The sequence below is a fragment of the Diorhabda sublineata genome, chromosome 11 (genome assembly GCF_026230105.1).
Source record: "Diorhabda sublineata isolate icDioSubl1.1 chromosome 11, icDioSubl1.1, whole genome shotgun sequence".
In the NCBI taxonomy this organism is placed as follows: Eukaryota; Metazoa; Arthropoda; class Insecta; order Coleoptera; family Chrysomelidae; genus Diorhabda; species Diorhabda sublineata.
In genome coordinates, this window is record NC_079484.1 from 3947722 (window position 1) to 3968741 (window position 21020).

Consider the following 21020-nt stretch of genomic DNA (forward strand, 5'->3'; position numbering starts at 1 on the left):
TCTTTGGATTATTTAATCTTTTATTTGTGAAATCTACATGTACAGACAAGTATAAATATAATGAAATATGTCTACAAAGTAAAAACGTTGAGTGGAACTTCAAGTTTATGTACTGGCCTACAATGTTTTATTTTATAAAAATTTTGGTAAAATCTTCAAGATGTCGAGAAGATGGATGGGATAAGGTACATTGAAGATAAATTATTCCCATTTCAACTACTCTTATTATTTCTCCATATATTTCGACGTGTGAAATTTGTAGGTTATGTAATTATAATTATGAGGTGGCTACGGTCATAAATAAAATACTGAATGATTTATATCTATAAAGCCTTTCCTTTTTGTAAGTTTGCTCTATAAATAAATTTATGAAATTGGAATATTAATTCAGTTATAATTTGATTTGTGTATAGAAAAAGTTCACTTGTAAACTATTCATAACGTTTCTATTATTTATTTTAAAAGAAAACATTAATTATGTCAAGTTAAGAATTGAACGGTATTTTAGTCAAGGAAACAAACTTGTAACGAGCTAATAGAAATTTACAAAAAATCCTGCATTGGTTTTTATTGATACTCCATGTAATTATTCAATTGTGCATAAAAAAGATTCAGTATCGTTATTATAAACTAGAATACATTTAAATCTTATTGACTTTTCATTTTTCATATTAGTTTTTCAGCAACTTCATTCATGATTTATCACCTAGTTTATAAAAACATTTACGGCTTATGGTATTTTGTTACGAATATTAAACGGTTCATTTAATCAGAATTTTTTTGAAATGATTCGTTTTAGATATACCCAAATGAGCATCCCATTCATCCTTTGCTATCCCTTTCAGCCTCAGTAAGAATTACGCAAGACTTGTATCCCTTTCCATCTCACCAGAGACTTACGTAAGTATATTTAAACCAGATCCTTTGTACCCCATTTTACGTAAGTATATTTAAACCAGATGCTTGGTACACTTCAATGATATGAAAGATCTAACATAATCCTTTGTACCCCATGATACACGGGATAAAAAAGGATAGAAAATGAATCTCTGGTACAAGGATGGAGAGAGATCCAATGCTCGAGTTGGCGCATGACCTTTAGAAGTAATTCTTGTTTGGGATTGAAAGGGATTGCAAATAATAACTAACTGCTACCATAGTGGGTTAACAATAATATTTTTTTCCGTCTAATACAATTTCTAGTAACTCACAACTAACAGAATTGAAGTTATTTTCATATTCATTACTTGACCAAATAATGTTTTGATATTTTTATTTCTAACTTTTGACAGTATCCAAATCTATAAAGCTGATGTGGGATTTGTTATTTGATGAGCTATTATTGGTATTCTAAGCTATCTGCTCATTGGGCTTACTTTGAGCCAAAAGCGCATTCGAATCAATATTTTGCAGGTCTTATTAACGCCCTTTGAACAAAACCTAACCTAACCTAACCAAAGTAAGAGTTTTCGCATCCTGGATCCACCACTACTTTCCCGAAACGAAAAAACTTCCAAGAAAGGCTAAAATTCATGAATTTCATAATGAATTGATTAATAACTCAACGTATTCACTAGATCTGCCCTTTAGCCACTTTTTCCTGATTCCTAACCTCAAAGTTGCACTTACAGGAGAGAAATTCCAATCAGACGAGGAAAAGGAAAAAATATATCTTCGTACTTTATAGAAAAATATTTCCCTAATAATATTCCAAACGTGATAAATCAGTAGATTTGATTGGCCATTTTATTGTAAACATGAGATTCATTTCAATTCCAAACAAATATTAAATTGGAATTATAGAATGTAAAATTATAAAATTTTGCCAGTGGTTTTTGTAATTTAAAACTGACCGAATCGACTTCAATCATTTTCAAACTGAATTCATTCATATATCCCTTTCATTACGTTATTTATACATTTTGCAACAAGGATTTAAGGTCTTTCAGCAACAAACACTGAAAAAACTGTCTAGAATATCGTATCATAGATAAAATTATATTTAATGAAGATATTAGATAAAGCTTTGAATGAATCAAGTGCAAACACTAAGAGTGATACAAAGTTTCAAATAGAGCTTCTGACCGGCAATTAACGTTTTTAACTGAGTAGAATTAAAATGTAAGAAATGCTAACTCATTCGTGTAATTTGAGTCTAAGACTTAACAATTACAGTGTTATCAAGTCGGTGTTTTGTATTGGTCTGCGAGAATTTCACTTTGTACCTACTCGAGAAAAATGAAAGCCCCTCTCGTATAAACATTACAGCACGGTATTATAATTAATTGTCAACGAAAAAATACACGCAACCGCAATGTTTGGCACTCTGAATCAATAAATGACTTTCAATTAATTATATTCCAGTTTTTTTAATTAACAATTTTGAGTTACCGAAACACCTGTTCAGGTAATGCACGTTTTTTTTTCAGAATCAGTATTTTTCTTATTTGTAGTTACCTTGCAATTAAAACGGAATGTATGCTAGTGATAAGCAATACTTTATTTTGTAATCCGAATAACATTCGATATGAGTGTACTAAACAATTTAACCTGAAAAAAATTGTGACATCTTCACTTTTACTTTTTATATCTTTTCTTTGTTCAGCCGAATTGTTGTAGCGTAATATCCATTTGATAATTTGGGTTTATTAGTAATGAAAATAAAAGCATTAAGGATAATTAGGAAAGAATACTAGAAATAAATAGGTTTGATGTAGTTTCTTGTATCAAAAATAATAATTTCTTATGTTTTTTGGTAGTTAAAAAAGAGTCACAACTCAAAAAATGCAATTACTGAGTTAAATGTACGAAGTTTGAATGGTTAGTTCTTTCCTTTTCAAAAGCGTCATTTCTAGACTTCAACTCTTTACTACTAGGTGGCGCGGAGTGATACTTTCAGTTTATGATCAGTAGACGACGATTCAATCAACAACAGAGTCACATTTTGATTTATATCAGTACACAAGTGACAGTTGTTTAAATTAAAGCGATAAAAGTGACATATCTACTATTGTGACAGTTTTTGTTTGTATTTTACCGTAAATTCTATAGTATCTTTGAATGGAAAAGTGTTTCATTTGGAGTATTGACTTTTTTCTTCCAAAGTTTCTCGTGTAAAAAGACTGTTAACTTTTCTATTGGGCCATGCTTATACAATTATACAATATTAGTTTTTTAATGTTCTTGATTTTAGGCTTTTCTGTTTTGAAACTAGTCTTTTCAATAATTTTTGGAAGAAAGACAAAATTTGACGTTCCGACTTCTTCCAAAAATTATTGGAAAGACTAGTAACTATCAGAAATCATTATAATAGAAAAGAACGAACTCTGTAGCTATATTAGAACCTGAGATATAGATCTTTGAAAGTAGAAAAATTGTCAAAAACCTACAAAAATCCATAACTCCACATTGAATGTCCGCGCCTAGCTCCTCTCCAACTAAACCGATTCAAGTGTTCAAAAACTCAAAAGAAAGAAGGTGTTTCAGCGAGTGTTCTTAAACCAAAACGAACTCTGTAGCTATATGAGAACCTGAGATATAGATCTTTGAATGTAAAAAATTGCCAAAAACCTACAAAAATCCATAACTCCACATTGAATGTCCGCGCCTAGCTCCTTTCCAACTCAACCGATTTAAATGTTCAAAAACTCAAAAGAAAGAAGGTATTTCAGCGAGTGTTCTTAAATCAAAACGAACTCTGTAGCTATATGAGAACCTGAGATATAGATCTTTGAATGTAAAAAATTTGCTAAAAACCTACAAAAATCCATAACTCCACATTGAATGTCCGCGCCTAGCTCCTCTCCAACTCAACCGATTTAAATAGTCAAAAGCTCAAAAGAAAGAAGGTGTTTCAGCGAGTGTTCTTAAACCAAAACGAACTCTGTAGCTATATGAGAACCTGAGATATAGATCTTTGAATGTAAAAAATTGCCCAAAACCTACAAAAATCCATAACTCCACATTGAATGTCTGCGCCTAGCTCCTCTCCAACTCAACCGATTTAAATAGTCAAAAGCTCAAAAGAAAGAAGGTGTTTCAGCGAGTGTTCTTAAATCAAAAAGAACTCTGTAGCTATATTAGAACCTGAGATATAGATCTTTGAATGTAGAAAAATTGCCAAAAACCTACAAAAATCCATAACTCCACATTGAATGTCCGCGCCTAGCTCCTCCAACTCAACCGATTTAAGTGTTCAAAAACTCAAAATAAAGAAGGTGTTTCAGCGAGTGTTCTTAAACCAAAACGAACTCTGTAGCTATATGAGAACCTGAGATATAGATCTTTGAATGTAAAAAATTGCCAAAAACCTACAAAAATCCATAACTCCACATTGAATGTCCGCGCCTAGCTCCTCCAACTCAACCGATTTAAGTGTTCAAAAACTCAAAATAAAGAAGGTGTTTCAGCGAGTGTTCTTAAACCAAAACGAACTCTGTAGCTATATGAGAACCTGAGATATAGATCTTTGAATGTAAAAAATTGCCCAAAACCTACAAAAATCCATAACTCCACATTGAATGTCCGCGCCTAGCTCCTCTCCAACTCAACCGATTTCAGTGTTTAAAAACTCAAAAGAAAGAAGGTGTTTCAGCGAGTGTTCTTAAACCAAAACGAACTCTATAGCTATATGAGAACCTGAGATATAGATCTTTGAATGTAAAAAATTGCCAAAAACCTACAAAAATCCATAACTCCACATTGAATGTCCGCGCCTAGCTCCTTTCCAACTCAACCGATTTAAATGTTCAAAAACTCAAAAGAAAGAAGGTATTTCAGCGAGTGTTCTTAAATCAAAACGAACTCTGTAGCTATATGAGAACCTGAGATATAGATCTTTGAATGTAAAAAAATTGCTAAAAACCTACAAAAATCCATAACTCCACATTGAATGTCCGCGCCTAGCTCCTCTCCAACTCAACCGATTTAAATAGTCAAAAGCTCAAAAGAAAGAAGGTGTTTCAGCGAGTGTTCTTAAACCAAAACGAACTCTGTAGCTATATGAGAACCTGAGATATAGATCTTTGAATGTAAAAAATTGCCAAAAACCTACAAAAATCCATAACTCCACATTGAATGTCCGCGCCTAGCTCCTCCAACTCAACCGATTTAAGTGTTCAAAAACTCAAAATAAAGAAGGTGTTTCAGCGAGTGTTCTTAAACCAAAACGAACTCTGTAGCTATATGAGAACCTGAGATATAGATCTTTGAATGTAAAAAATTGCCCAAAACCTACAAAAATCCATAACTCCACATTGAATGTCCGCGCCTAGCTCCTCTCCAACTCAATCGATTTCAGTGTTTAAAAACTCAAAAGAAAGAAGGTGTTTCAGCGAGTGTTCTTAAACCAAAACGAACTCTATAGCTATATGAGAACCTGAGATATAGATCTTTGAATGTAAAAAATTGCCAAAAACCTACAAAAATCCATAACTCCACATTGAATGTCCGCGCCTAGCTCCTTTCCAACTCAACCGATTTAAATGTTCAAAAACTCAAAAGAAAGAAGGTATTTCAGCGAGTGTTCTTAAGTCAAAACGAACTCTGTAGCTATATGAGAACCTGAGATATAGATCTTTGAATGTAAAAAAATTGCTAAAAACCTACAAAAATCCATAACTCCACATTGAATGTCCGCGCCTAGCTCATCTCCAACTCAACCGATTTAAGTGTTCAAAAACTCAAAAGAAAGAGGATGTTTCAGCGAGTGTTCTTAAATCAAAAAGAAGTCTTTATCTTGAAAAGAGCCTGAGATATTGAGGATAGAACGTGTGTATGTGAAAAACTCCCATAAGTAATGTACAGGGGGAAATCGCATTTGAGTATAACTTGAGAATGGTGAAAATTAGATGAAATCCGATGGTTGATGGCTGATCTGTGCATCAATACCTTTCATTGAAAAAAAAATTAAGCAAATCGGTTGGGTAAAACGCCTGAACGAAGTCGGAATGGAAATCATCAATTTTTTTAATATATAAGATTGCATTTAGAAGAGAAAGTATAATCGATCATAGATGGAAAAAAAAAGAAAAATCCTAACTGTGTTCTATTACAAATCGAAACTAAGTAGATTCAATTTCGTCGCATCTGAATTGGATACACGATCAACTATCGTACACAAGTACTATCTGTAATATAAAGGACATGCTAATAGAGGAACCGATGAGATAAGTTCATATGTAACTAAATTTTCTGTGATAATTCTGATCGGCTATACATTGTTTTTTTTCAGTTAATATTTATGTTTATTCATGTCTTGGATAAGTACTTTCAATTACCCATAAATATTTGAAAAGCTGAATGGGATTCTGTACGTTTTTCAATCGAAAAACGATAAAGAAAAATGTAAGATCCAGAAAAAAAGGTAGTCCTACCATGTCAACTAACTCTGTTACCTTGAAATTATTGAATTATTACATTAGTACCACAGAATTTCAATTTTTGAAGATATCTGAAGTAGAACTAAATTTAACGCAAGAAATTCTAAGGCAATTTAAAAATTTAAAAAGATCCCATAGATATGAAGATTTAAACAAGTGTGCCAAAAAAAGAAAACTATTCCTGTACAAAAATGCATCATAAAGTATGTAATTTTAAGTAAGTAAGTAATATTAACAATTAATTGATTCAACACTTTTTTCTTAACAAGAAACGCAATCAAATTATACTTGACGGTCCATTTTCTTCAATTGTCGATAATTTTTGCTTAATCGTGTTGCAGCATATGTGGCTTCCAAACCCTATTTTTATACTCAATATTGCCTAAGATTTTCCAATAGGTCAAGCCTGGGGAACATTTGGGAGATTATCTTCTTTCGAATCAAATTGTATGTCGTGAGCTTCTAACCAATCTCTGGTTATTTTGCCTTAAACCAATGTTGGAAGACATCTCCCTATATAAATATGTGCATCCAACGTCTCACGAGTGGATAAATGTCAAACGGGTCCATTCCTCCTTGTTCGCTTTGCGCATACTCTGGAACGTAACGTCGTCTGCGCGGTCAGCGCTCCTCAAATGTCAAACCCACCAGGTAGAAACTTTGTACTTGATTTCTTTCTCATTAATCAAACAATTTGCGTTAATATTTACGTGTAAATATATTTTGTGTTTATAGGTAAATCATTGAAGTACGTAAAATTTACATATTCGTATCATATTACTTAACTAAAATATCATTTTTCATAACCTCAAAGTAGATTATGGAAAGTAATAATAAAGAAGAACTGAAATTTGAATTATTTATTATGGAAAGTAAGAAAGAAGAGGAATTGAAGACTGGATTGTCCTGAGTGTCATCGGACGTTCGTCACCAAGACTAATTTAACTAGGCATCGCAATGAACTGCGTTCTAAAAAGGAAAAAGAAACGAAAAAGATACAATTAACAACAAAAACCAGATTTTCAAAACCAACGGATATGGAAAAAAACTCATTGAAAGAAACAATGGATGATCTAGTGAAGTTGTGCATACAGAATTCGATCACAGTTATGACTCTAGTTTACCTTATTTATTGATATGTTAACATTAAGTACATTTTAGAGGGACATTTAGCACACCGGATTAACCATCATTTAAAAATTCTTATATTTATGGATCATCAGCCCAAGAACGTCGCACTTTTTAACCTCGCGAAATTTTATACCTGAATTTTATGTATAAAAAAAGCGGCCACTACCCTTACGGCAAGAAAGTTTTTATTAACCGCGCGAAATTTCACCCTTTCATTTTAAATATTAAAAAACCGCCTCTACCACTAGTGCCGGAAAACCCAAGAGTTTTAAATAACGAGAACACCTGCTTTGAGGCATTGCAACCATTCACCCCCTAAATATCTATGATAAATAAAATATAGACGGAGCTACCTCTGTGGCAAGAAATTTGCCAGCGCGACATCTTAAAAATTCCGTACCCTTGCTTTGAACCCTCTCTATTACTCGTTTATTTCGGGAATAAACTAGTTACGGGCACCGTCCAATTGTGCAGACGGGCATTTTAAATACTATTTCAAAAGTACCCGCCGAGACGCAGCGCATGCGTAAAGCGAACAAGGAGGAATGGACCCGACTTAGGGACGTGAAATGTCTGCCTCGAACATGGCGCACCTGACCCAAACTTTATCGTCAAATTTCTTTTAGGATTTATATTTCACATTATTGAGACAATTCTCTATGTCATCCGTGGAAAATCTATTTTAAGTGAAATCTTTGGACATGGAAGAACAAAACCTGCTTCCGGAGAAGTCAAAAAAAAATATAGATGAAGTCATATGGTGATATTTTGGATTGTTGTTACACTAAAAAAATAAAAAATGACACAGAAAATGTTCTTTTTGCATATTTCTGGAATTTTATTACAAATATATGTTTATAATCCTGTTATCAACAAAGGTTTAGGTATTTTAATACGGTCGTAGATGAAATATTGTACGATACTCTTGGGCAAAGCTATCTGGTTTAGAAAAAGTATCATATAGTCGGTTATTGACGGTTGAAATATCCCTTGTGATGAGACTGGACCTTTCCAACAGAATTTCGAAAGATGAGAAATTAGAACAATAATCGTTTTGTAAATGCAAAGAAAGTACGAAATTATGAACGACGTTGGAACTTTTTTGTATAGTATCAAGTGAATAATGAATAATTATTGGTTATCTGTTGAACATTACCAAATTTGAATAGTCTTAGACCCATTCATTCATATTAATTACCCAATTACTATTTAACAGAATGAATAATAGGATCCTTTTACTTATTTGAGAATAAATAGAAGTGTCAGTAAGTCAATAAACAGACATTCTCTCACGGCAGTGATTATCTAAACATCATCAAACGAAATTGGAAAGCAATGGCGTAGGCGAGTGTAGATGTGTTTGGGAAATTATGTGGGTACAAGTAAAAAATTAAAAAAATTTCATCATATTTAATTACTCGTATAATTTTATGACACATTGTCTTTTTTATTTTAATTCCTATCGGTAAAATAAAATTTTCCTATGGAAATAATTTAAATATGGACAAAATATGACAACGCGTGGAATAGTTTTATGAATACAGATACTACTGAACATGTTCGATGCTAAAAATTCCTCTTCTCGAGAATTTCAAACAGTCTTTTCATGACGTTGTATATTAGTCTACGTTATGCAAATATTTAATATTAATAGCAAATATCATGAAGCAAAAGCTAACTATCGAAGAAAAATAGTAAACCAAAACATATTAACGCAAAGTGCACGTGATCAGGATTGAAAATGTCACAATCATTTAAAAACGAACAATGTAAACGTGAAACTTGGAATAGATACGAAGTGTACGACCAAAATATGGAACATGTCCACCTTTTGCGTATGTTTCATCCAGGCAATAAATTTTTATATTTTCTTCACGAAATTTCTTAATTTTTTTAAGTTATCTCGACTTCACAAAATTATTTCTGCTTTTTCTAATAATAAACTATTCTTTCGTTTTTTGTATTGAAATCCCATTTCTTTAAATAAATCATAAAATGATAATATTCTAAAATCCTTATCTTCGTTAACTTCTCTCATAACTTTATCCACTGTATGTAACTCATAATTTTTTTTTCTTTTATACTTTTTTGGGCCTTCCACTGAATGACTAGCTTTTACTTACATACAATTCGGTAGATACTTCCGAAATAATTGCCATATTGAAAATAACTTCATCAACACTCTTGTCATCATTCTCTTGCATTTCATTTCACAATCATTTGTTACGTCAATAACTTCATCAGCTGTCTCCGTGTCAAACATGTTTAAGAAAATTACTCAACAGTTTAATATAAGAAATCTCACTGCAGTGCGATGCCCTCCATGTACTACTCCTGATCTAACGGCTTCTGCAGCGATGCGGCTTTTTATTTGTGGTATATTATGGTGCCACTGATTTGGACCAATAAAGAAGCCACGACGCGTTTTATTCACGTGCTGATCACGCCTGATCATTGTTCTGGTTTATTATTTTTTTTGATAAATAGACTTTAGTGATAGTATTGACGACAGGAATGAAAAAAATGAATTGTAATTGATCATCAATTATGAACAACGTGATGTAAATAGTATAAAATGAATAAAATAAAGGTACGGGAAAGAATAAGAAATATAATAATAGAGGCCGGGAAGATAAAAGTTGAAATAAAACATGAAGCATCGAAGAAGAATATAAGAAAACCAAATGGAACAAATATGGAAATAACTAGAATACAAATAATGAAACAAAAATCAATTATAAGTAAAATGAAAGGAAACAGTGGAATTGGTGTCTAACTGGAGCAGGAAATTTTACCAAGGAAGGCTGAGATAGATAGACCAAATAGGAAGGAAGAGACGAGGAGAACGCAGTTCATTGAAGCAGACGTAGAAAGCTTCTGAGGATTGAATTGTATTAACAATAGTCAGATTATAAATTATGAAAATAAAGATTAGTACGACAGAATTAAACAACAAGATAGTGGAAACCAATTTAATTCAAAGAGTAATCTTGGTAGTAGCAATAATAAAATAAATAAAGACGATAGTACGTTAATGGAACAATGGAAATACAAAAGAATTAAATCCAAATGAAATTACCAAAAAAAAAATGAGTCCCAGCAAAAGCTCCTTGATTTAGTGACTAAATATGAATAAGTTGAAATCATTACTCGAATTTGAACTTTTTTTTTTGATACAACGATTCCATTTTTTCCTCTTTGAAAGCGACGACGTGAAAGAACGCCACTGATTTATCAGAACATCATGTTTTAACCTTGTACAAATACAAAATATAAACTCACCTTTTGTTTTGAAATAATAACATTTCGAGGATGAGCAAGCGTTTAAAAAGTATTTCCGCAAGGATGTGAAGAGGTAACTTCGTCATTGAATTAAAAGTTAGGCGCTCACGATTCGAAAACCGATCAGAAAAATATATTAACAATGAATATTTTACATGATTTGCGTAACGCGTTTATCAGTTTAACGGATTTGTACGTGTCCGTACAATGGACGTTTTCAATTAGTTTCGATTGTATTCTACAATTCTAACCCAATTATTGACTTCATCGTTGAGAAATAGAAATAATGAGTAGTATAACCTAAATTATAAGAATTTGTCACTTTTTTTAATGAGTTTTCAATTAGAATAAATATTGGGTCTATTAATAATTAATGTCCTATCCAAATTCAATCAACGATGTCTAACGTGAAATGCTTGTACTTTCGATTAAAAAAATTGAGTCGGCGTTTTTGGGGCACTATTCATTTCAAAATCTGTAGAACATGCAGATTGGGAGAGAACTGCTCATCCCAATACTTTCTTCTTGCAGTATGCGGTCCAAACAACACGTAAAAAACAAATTTTGACGTGAAGCACCCACTTTTCATGCCCGATAAAAAATTACTTAATTTTGATGAGGGAAAAGCAAACTACAGATTCGGAATTTCTGGTGGTATCAAAGAAAAGTCAGATATATTGAAAAATTCTTAGCCTACTATAGAACCAAACAAAATTTTAATGTCAAAATATTCTATTACTCAACATATTCTTCTCTTATCTGGATACATTTTTTACAGCGAACCTTCCACGTATCTAGACCTTTCAAAAAAATGTTTCTTCTTGCTCTGCAAACCAGACCTGCACAGCTTTTATTACCTCCTCGTTGGAAGAAAATTTACGACCTTTTCAACTTTTTTTCAGTTGAGGAAAGAGATGATACTCGAACGGAGCCAAATCTGGTGAATAAGGGGGGTGTTCTAGTAACTCAAACCCTAAATCACATTTTTTTGCATGGCACCATGAGATTTGCGTGTCCTGCAAAAACAATACACCTTTGGATAGCTTTCCGCGTCTTTTCTCTTTAATTTTTTCTCGTAGAGTGGTCAGTGATTACTGACTTGATCCACAAAATCAATCGTGATTACTCATGGCAATCACAAAAAACTAAAGCAAGAACATTTCCAACAGATTTTTGGACACGAAACTTCTTAGGTCTTGGAGAACCAGAGTGTCGCCATTCCATCGATTGTTGCTTTGTTTCTGGATCGTAGAAATGTACCCAAGTCTCATCCATAATAACAATTCGGTTTAAGATGGTTACATCGTTCTCAAATCGAGCACAGATCGAACGCCACGCTTCTACCCTTGCATGCTTTTGGTGTACATTCAAACAATTGGGGATCCATTTAGTAGCAATTTGTCTCATGTCCAAATTGACGTAAACTATATTATGAACGCGTTCGTATGAAATATTCAGTGCTTCAGATATCCGTTTTAGCCCAATTCGACGGTCTGATAAAGTTATGTCATCAACTGGATCGATATTTTCGGGGACTGACACAGAATCTGGCCTTTCCCGATCGGTCATCATCTTCAATGGAAAATTTCCCTCTTTTGAAGCTTGCAGTCCAATTTTTCACGGTCGCATACGAAGGACATTAATCACCAAGGGTATTAATCATATCTGATTACCTCTTATCCGTTTTAAATGCAGGTACTTGATGAAGGCTCGGTACTTTAATTTATTGCGTAACTCTGATTTACTTTTTTGACGTCAAATTTTACACTAACACTTCTAATAAGTTATTGTTCGTTGCTATGGTAACGCAATATTTTTTTTATGCATGGAACTGATCTAGGCTAACTAGATATCAATACAACCTCGTTTATTGAAACACTGAGAAATCTAAATGTTGATAGGTTTGAGTCAAATTTATATTGATTCAAAAGTTACTTCAATTTATAAATTGTTTTCAAAACCATGGTACAGATATACGATAAACACATTCAATGTAACTGATTGCTTGGTGTTAATGCTCCCTGCAGGTCGCGGGTTCGAATCTGGTCTAGGAAAACTTACTTTTTCAATTTTTTTATGTGTACAAAATTGAATTGAAAATATTTGGTAGTATTTTACACGATAAAATTATATCGATATCGATTTCTTGTAAAAAAAGAAATATAATATACCTAAATGAAGAAAGAATCTGACAATAATGATTAAGTATATTAATTGAGTAAAAATTCATGGTAATATTTTCAATTAATTTTTGCCATATTGAACTAATTTTCTGTTTTTATAGTCAACAGTTTGTATTGAATTTGGTGTATTTTTATAACATTTCAATCTCCATCCAAGACATTTTATTATATTACCAAATTCTTGTTTTAGACTTTTATCAATATGTGTCTGCACACTGTATTTCAAACTGGCTTTTTACAAGATTTAATTAACGGACATTTTTTATTTGTCTGTTTGGTTTATGTAAATATTATCATTCTTGAAAAAAATCCTACATTTAAAAGTTAAATGATGCGTATACTTTTTCATTAAAACTCCAAGCTTTATGGTGTTATGCTTTTAATTTTAAAATTTTTATCGAGTCACGGAACGCTACTATTTGTAAGAACTAAATATAAACGATACCTAACCCAACCCAACCCCACCTAAAAACCCTTCCGACAACCAAGAAACAACAGAAGATACAGCTTGCGAAATAATGAAGCGGTGGCTACAGTACGGCAAACTACGTTTAGTATATTTGGTAACTGTAGTCGATGCACACGCTTTTTTAGAATCGAGTGAGCTTGGTACGTCGCTGAAGTGATTCCTCGCTCCTTGATTGTTTCTTTGACTTTGACTTTCAGTTTTGCGGATAACTTTTGCTTTCAACGCTCGTTTGTTTTTGTGAGATCAAAGTGCAGGATATGAGTATGGCTAGCGGACAATTTTTATATACAGTAAGTCGTCATTTTTTAGGTGCTTTTTTTTCTGGAGAAAGCCAAAGATATAATAAAAAGCGATAAATTTATCTACTCGCAATCTAATTGCTATATTTTCATATCGATTGATAATTATTATAATGTTATTTGGAAAGCTCTGGGTAATTCAAAATAGACTCATTTATTAGAATTACACATTTCCTAAACTATTTTACCCAAATACAACTTAATACTCTAAAAGGTGTTAAGAAAGAGACAGTTTAAGTAATAAAAATAACCACCAGCCCAAATTCTTACAGTAAACTGAAAGTGGAAACGTTTAGTATTCTGACAATCTGTTTGGTTGGCATTTTTCATAATGAAATTTTGTTGCTTACAGTTTTGATTTTTACATGAGAAAAAAATTTAGAGCCTTTATATTGGAACAATCAATTTTCTAAGTAGTTTTGGACATTTCAAGCACTATTATAGTTAATGTCGTTAATTTTTTGAGATTTTTGGAATAACTTTACATATTTTTTCAGTATTCCCGATGCTAAAATAAGATATCAGAACGTAAAGGTTTAAAAAATGGTATTCTACTTGTTTTATTTTCAAAACAATTAGTAATTAAATATTATTTCTGGTATTTTACGAAAACTAAAAAGTTCTTTGTATATAGATCTATTTATTAGAATTACACATTTCCTAAACTGTGATTTCCAACCTCAAAATGTGAATTAAATAACTATTCATTATTATATTATATATCTTAGAAAATGTGGCAGCATTGAATTAATGTATTATTAAAATTTATGACACAAATTATTTTAAATAAATATGTTGGACTTTCCAAATTTCTAGTTTCGGTAATTTCTCACTCAGTTAGCGTTTTTCGTTTCTCCCATCTCTATTCTTTTAACTTTAACTAAGTACCCAAGAAGTTTTTGGCAACATCGTGACGAACCCTTTGTGAGAGGGTTCATATAATATAATAATAATCAGACGAAAAGCGTGAGTTAGACTTACGGTTTCCAGAGAAGACGGATTATTTTGTTTAAGGACTTAAAAGTTAGGTTGAGGAGACTTAGAAGACGTAAAGACGACGGATCGCTTAAATCCTAGATCTAGCCATGTGGATGAACCATTATTTTATTCCATTACGTTTATATTTCCATTGTTATTTCTTTTGTTTAACCTTAGTATCGTTACCGTTTATGTTGATTTCTAAATAATACTCTGGACAACACAAAATGAATTAGAACTCTACAAATATATACCATTTGAAAAAGTTGCTGTCGTACAACAATCTAAGAAAAAATTGGCTTCAGTTTATAGTGAAAAGCATTGCCTCCGATTTTTTCGAGTGATTTCTACAATCGATTACATCAACTCTGTTTTTGCAATCTTTTTTCTAAATCGGATTCATAATAATAACAATGATACGTGTGTACATTGGTTTTTTATTGTGATTGCGATATCAATTCATTTAATTGGCAAAAAAGGTCAGTATAACCTACAAAAAGCATTAATAGTCGTCCCGACAGAATAGTTATAGTTGGATGAATCGGTATGAATAGAGTTCTCACTTCATGTCCTGAAATATATAATGGTTGAAGGTATTCCCCAAGAACTAATTTGAGTCCGTGCTGTAATGGAACTTCTTTTAATTCGTTACGTGATACTATTACAAAACGTGACGTTAGATCATTTTCTATATCCTTTTTTATACCTCCATATAGAATTATATTTAATGAACAATTAAAACGTATACATGAGAAATTGGAATCTTATATAAAGAAAACCGTTTTAGAATTAAAAGTGTTTGAAAATGGAATCTCACTTCACTGAGACAGATCTCGTATACTTTCCATAATTCTTATAATAATTAACTACATTAATCAGAATAGTTGTTCAGAAAATAAGATCCTTATACGTAAGTTATTTACAAAAAATATGAAATGAAATACCGATAAGATATATGGAATTCTTCCAAATTGCAAATCACTCTATTTCTAAAAGAACTTACCTAGTGTGGAATCTGGTAAAAACCTGTTTCTTAGTTGTCACTACTGGTATTATAATTCAATTCGAATTTGAGATTGATTTACAGCAGAATATAAATTACTTTCAATTTCAGAAAATATAATTTCTGTCGCCCAAAGACAAATATAAATCCTTTTCTTCTGAAATACTTTCAATACCTTTATATTTGTGAAGAGACTACGCCTCAAGGTATTAAATTAATGAAACGTTAATCTAACAATCCTTTCATCGACAACTTATTTAATGTTTAAAGTGGCTGTACATAGCTTAAGAGTTTTCATTAAATCCAGAATCATCATATCCAACCGCTTCTCCTTCTTCTTCCAGTGCCTGCTTCATTCTAATGAAGGTTGGCAATCATCCTTTCGAATCCCTCACGATCTTCAGTCATGCGTATTAGATTTACGGTATCACGTACATGGAACCAATCTAGAAGGTTTTCTTTTCCTACCCAGGCCGCGCCTGCCTTCTATCTTCCCTTGCATGATCAGCTGTGATAAAATAATGATTTCTAAAAATGTGGCCAAAGTAGGAAGCTTTCCTTCTATTCATAATGGTTAATAGTTCTCGTTCTCTGTTCATTCGTCTTAGCACCTCGTCGTTGGTCACCCGATCCGTTAACGGTATTTTAAGGATCCGTCTAAAGTACCACACTTCAAAATCTTCCACCTTACGCATGCTGGGGACCTTCAAAGTCCAGCTCTCAACGCCATGCAGTAAGGTAGTTAATGTCATTCTCCAGCGTGTTCTCAGGTTAAGGTCCTTACTTGTGAGTCGCTTCTCACTATTCTTGACTTATTTTCTTCATTTGCCTTTATTCCATTTCAGCTTTTCGTCTGTTGGAAATCTGTTCATTGTATTGTTCTAATTAAATCCGTTAGAAGGTACTTTGGAATATAGCTTTTGATGGTTGACAACGGATATCGCATCCAGAGATACCCCATGATAAAATTGAAAAACGTTAATGCAATCTGAGGATTCAATAATTTGAATTACAATTAGTGACACTAATCTGACTGACGTACTAGACGAATATCAAATTGAATGAACGAAGTATTAGTTTTACAGGCTTCTTTATATATTAGTTCTTATCTACAATAATAATTATAAAATTAGATAAATATACTCATGGGGTTAAAGCGGAATCTATGAAACTGACAGACAGACTAAACATAGACAAATTTATAGCAACGATAACTTAATGAGGCTGGAGTTCATAATAATAAATAAGTAATTGAAATGAAGAGGGTTGTTTTGGATTACTTAAGTATATTGTAAGAACAATGAGCGTCATAGAAAGACACATAATGGAAAAGGACAGCCTTCTTGCAACGTTTTAAAAGAATTTACTTTAAAGACCTTTACCAATCGATCAACAACAACAACTAAGTTAAAGGGCCTTTTAATCTAAAGGAATCTTCATAAAAATAAATAAGTAATTGAAATGAAGAGGGTTGTTTTGGATTACTTAACTATATTGTAAGAACAAGGAGCGTCATAGAAAGACACATAATAGAAAAGGACAGCCTTCTTGCAACGTTTTAAAAGAGTTTACTTTAAAGACCTTTACCAATCGATCAACAACGACAACTAAGTTAAAGGGCCTTTTAATCTAAAGGAATCTTCATAATAATAAATAAGTAATTGAAATGAAGAGGGTTGTTTTGGATTACTTAAGTATATTGTAAGAACAAGGAGCGTCATAGAAAGACACATAATGGAAAAGGACAGCCTTCTTGCAACGTTTTAAAAGAATTTACTTTAAAGACCTTTACCAATCGATCAACAACAACAACTAAGTTAAAGGGCCTTTTAATCTAAAGGAATCTTCATAATAATAAATAAGTAATTGAAATGAAGAGGGTTGTTTTGGATTACTTAACTATATTGTAAGAACAAGGAGCGTCATAGAAAGACACATAATGGAAAAGGACAGCCTTCTTGCAACGTTTTAAAAGAGTTTACTTTAAAGACCTTTACCAATCGATCAACAACGACAACTAAGTTAAAGGGCCTTTTAATCTAAAGGAATCTTCATAATAATAAATAAGTAATTGAAATGAAGAGGGTTGTTTTGGATTACTTAACTATATTGTAAGAACAAGGAGCGTCATAGAAAGACACATAATAGAAAAGGACAGCCTTCTTGCAACGTTTTAAAAGAGTTTACTTTAAAGACCTTTACCAATCGATCAACAACGACAACTAAGTTAAAGGGCCTTTTAATCTAAAGGAATCTTCATAAAAATAAATAAGTAATTGAAATGAAGAGGGTTGTTTTGGATTACTTAACTATATTGTAAGAACAAGGAGCGTCATAGAAAGACACATAATAGAAAAGGACAGCCTTCTTGCAACGTTTTAAAAGAGTTTACTTTAAAGACCTTTACCAATCGATCAACAACAACAACTAAGTTAAAGGGCCTTTTAATCTAAAGGAATCTTCATAATAATAAATAAGTAATTGAAATGAAGAGGGTTGTTTTGGATTACTTAACTATATTGTAAGAACAAGGAGCGTCATAGAAAGACACATAATGGAAAAGGACAGCCTTCTTGCAACGTTTTAAAAGAATTTACTTTAAAGACCTTTACCAATCGATCAACAACGACAACTAAGTTAAAGGGCCTTTTAATCTAAAGGAATCTTCATAATAATAAATAAGTAATTGAAATGAAGAGGGTTGTTTTGGATTACTTAACTATATTGTAAGAACAAGGAGCGTCATAGAAAGACACATAATGGAAAAGGACAGCCTTCTTGCAACGTTTTAAAAGAGTTTACTTTAAAGACCTTTACCAATCGATCAACAACAACAACTAAGTTAAAGGGCCTTTTAATCTAAAGGAATCTTCATAAAAATAAATAAGTAATTGAAATGAAGAGGGTTGTTTTGGATTACTTAACTATATTGTAAGAACAAGGAGCGTCATAGAAAGACACATAATGGAAAAGGACAGCCTTCTTGCAACGTTTTAAAAGAGTTTACTTTAAAGACCTTTACCAATCGATCAACAACGACAACTAAGTTAAAGGGCCTTTTAATCTAAAGGAATCTTCATAAAAATAAATAAGTAATTGAAATGAAGAGGGTTGTTTTGGATTACTTAAGTATATTGTAAGAACAAGGAGCGTCATAGAAAGACACATAATGGAAAAGGACAGCCTTCTTGCAACGTTTTAAAAGAATTTACTTTAAAGACCTTTACCAATCGATCAACAACGACAACTAAGTTAAAGGGCCTTTTAATCTAAAGGAATCTTCATAATAATAAATAAGTAATTGAAATGAAGAGGGTTGTTTTGGATTACTTAACTATATTGTAAGAACAAGGAGCGTCATAGAAAGACACATAATAGAAAAGGACAGCCTTCTTGCAACGTTTTAAAAGAGTTTACTTTAAAGACCTTTACCAATCGATCAACAACGACAACTAAGTTAAAGGGCCTTTTAATCTAAAGGAATCTTCATAAAAATAAATAAGTAATTGAAATGAAGAGGGTTGTTTTGGATTACTTAAGTATATTGTAAGAACAAGGAGCGTCATAGAAAGACACATAATGGAAAAGGACAGCCTTCTTGCAACGTTTTAAAAGAATTTACTTTAAAGACCTTTACCAATCGATCAACAACGACAACTAAGTTAAAGGGCCTTTTAATCTAAAGGAATCTTCATAATAATAAATAAGTAATTGAAATGAAGAGGGTTGTTTTGGATTACTTAAGTATATTGTAAGAACAAGGAGCGTCATAGAAAGACACATAATGGAAAAGGACAGCCTTCTTGCAACGTTTTAAAAGAGTTTACTTTAAAGACCTTTACCAATCGATCAACAACAACAACTAAGTTAAAGGGCCTTTTAATCTAAAGGAATCTTCATAAAAATAAATAAGTAATTGAAATGAAGAGGGTTGTTTTGGATTACTTAAGTATATTGTAAGAACAAGGAGCGTCATAGAAAGACACATAATGGAAAAGGACAGCCTTCTTGCAACGTTTTAAAAGAGTTTACTTTAAAGACCTTTACCAATCGATCAACAACAACAACTAAGTTAAAGGGCCTTTTAATCTAAAGGAATCTTCATAAAAATAAATAAGTAATTGAAATGAAGAGGGTTGTTTTGGATTACTTAACTATATTGTAAGAACAAGGAGCGTCATAGAAAGACACATAATGGAAAAGGACAGCCTTCTTGCAACGTTTTAAAAGAGTTTACTTTAAAGACCTTTACCAATCGATCAACAACGACAACTAAGTTAAAGGGCCTTTTAATCTAAAGGAATCTTCATAAAAATAAATAAGTAATTGAAATGAAGAGGGTTGTTTTGGATTACTTAAGTATATTGTAAGAACAAGGAGCGTCATAGAAAGACACATAATGGAAAAGGACAGCCTTCTTGCAACGTTTTAAAAGAATTTACTTTAAAGACCTTTACCAATCGATCAACAACGACAACTAAGTTAAAGGGCCTTTTAATCTAAAGGAATCTTCATAATAATAAATAAGTAATTGAAATGAAGAGGGTTGTTTTGGATTACTTAACTATATTGTAAGAACAAGGAGCGTCATAGAAAGACACATAATAGAAAAGGACAGCCTTCTTGCAACGTTTTAAAAGAGTTTACTTTAAAGACCTTTACCAATCGATCAACAACGACAACTAAGTTAAAGGGCCTTTTAATCTAAAGGAATCTTCATAAAAATAAATAAGTAATTGAAATGAAGAGGGTTGTTTTGGATTACTTAAGTATATTGTAAGAACAAGGAGCGTCATAGAAAGACACATAATGGAAAAGGACAGCCTTCTTGCAACGTTTTAAAAGAATTTACTTTAAAGACCTTTACCAATCGATCAACAACGACAACTAAGTTAAAGGGCCTTTTAATCTAAAGGAATCTTCATAATAATAAATAAGTAATTGAAATGAAGAGGGTTGTTTTGGATTACTTAACTATATTGTAAGAACAAGGAGCGTCATAGAAAGACACATAATAGAAAAGGACAGCCTTCTTGCAACGTTTTAAAAGAGTTTACTTTAAAGACCTTTACCAATCGATCAACAACAACAACTAAGTTAAAGGGCCTTTTAATCTAAAGGAATCTTCATAAAAATAAATAAGTAATTGAAATGAAGAGGGTTGTTTTGGATTACTTAAGTATATTGTAAGAACAAGGAGCGTCATAGAAAGACACATAATGGAAAAGGACAGCCTTCTTGCAACGTTTTAAAAGAATTTACTTTAAAGACCTTTACCAATCGATCAACAACGAC

The 21020-nt window shown here is 32.1% G+C and overlaps 1 protein-coding gene across 1 annotated transcript in view; it reads left to right on the forward strand.

Annotated features, from left to right (window-relative positions):
- Nucleotides 1–13493: 13493 nt before the first annotated feature.
- Nucleotides 13494–21020, forward strand: part of LOC130450343 (uncharacterized) — a 77167-nt gene continuing 69640 nt past the window's right edge. The window contains exon 1 of the mRNA XM_056788684.1: nt 13494–13735. Coding sequence (XP_056644662.1) covers nt 13703–13735 — 33 coding nt within the window. The 5' untranslated portion in view covers nt 13494–13702. The remainder of the gene's footprint in view (nt 13736–21020) is intronic.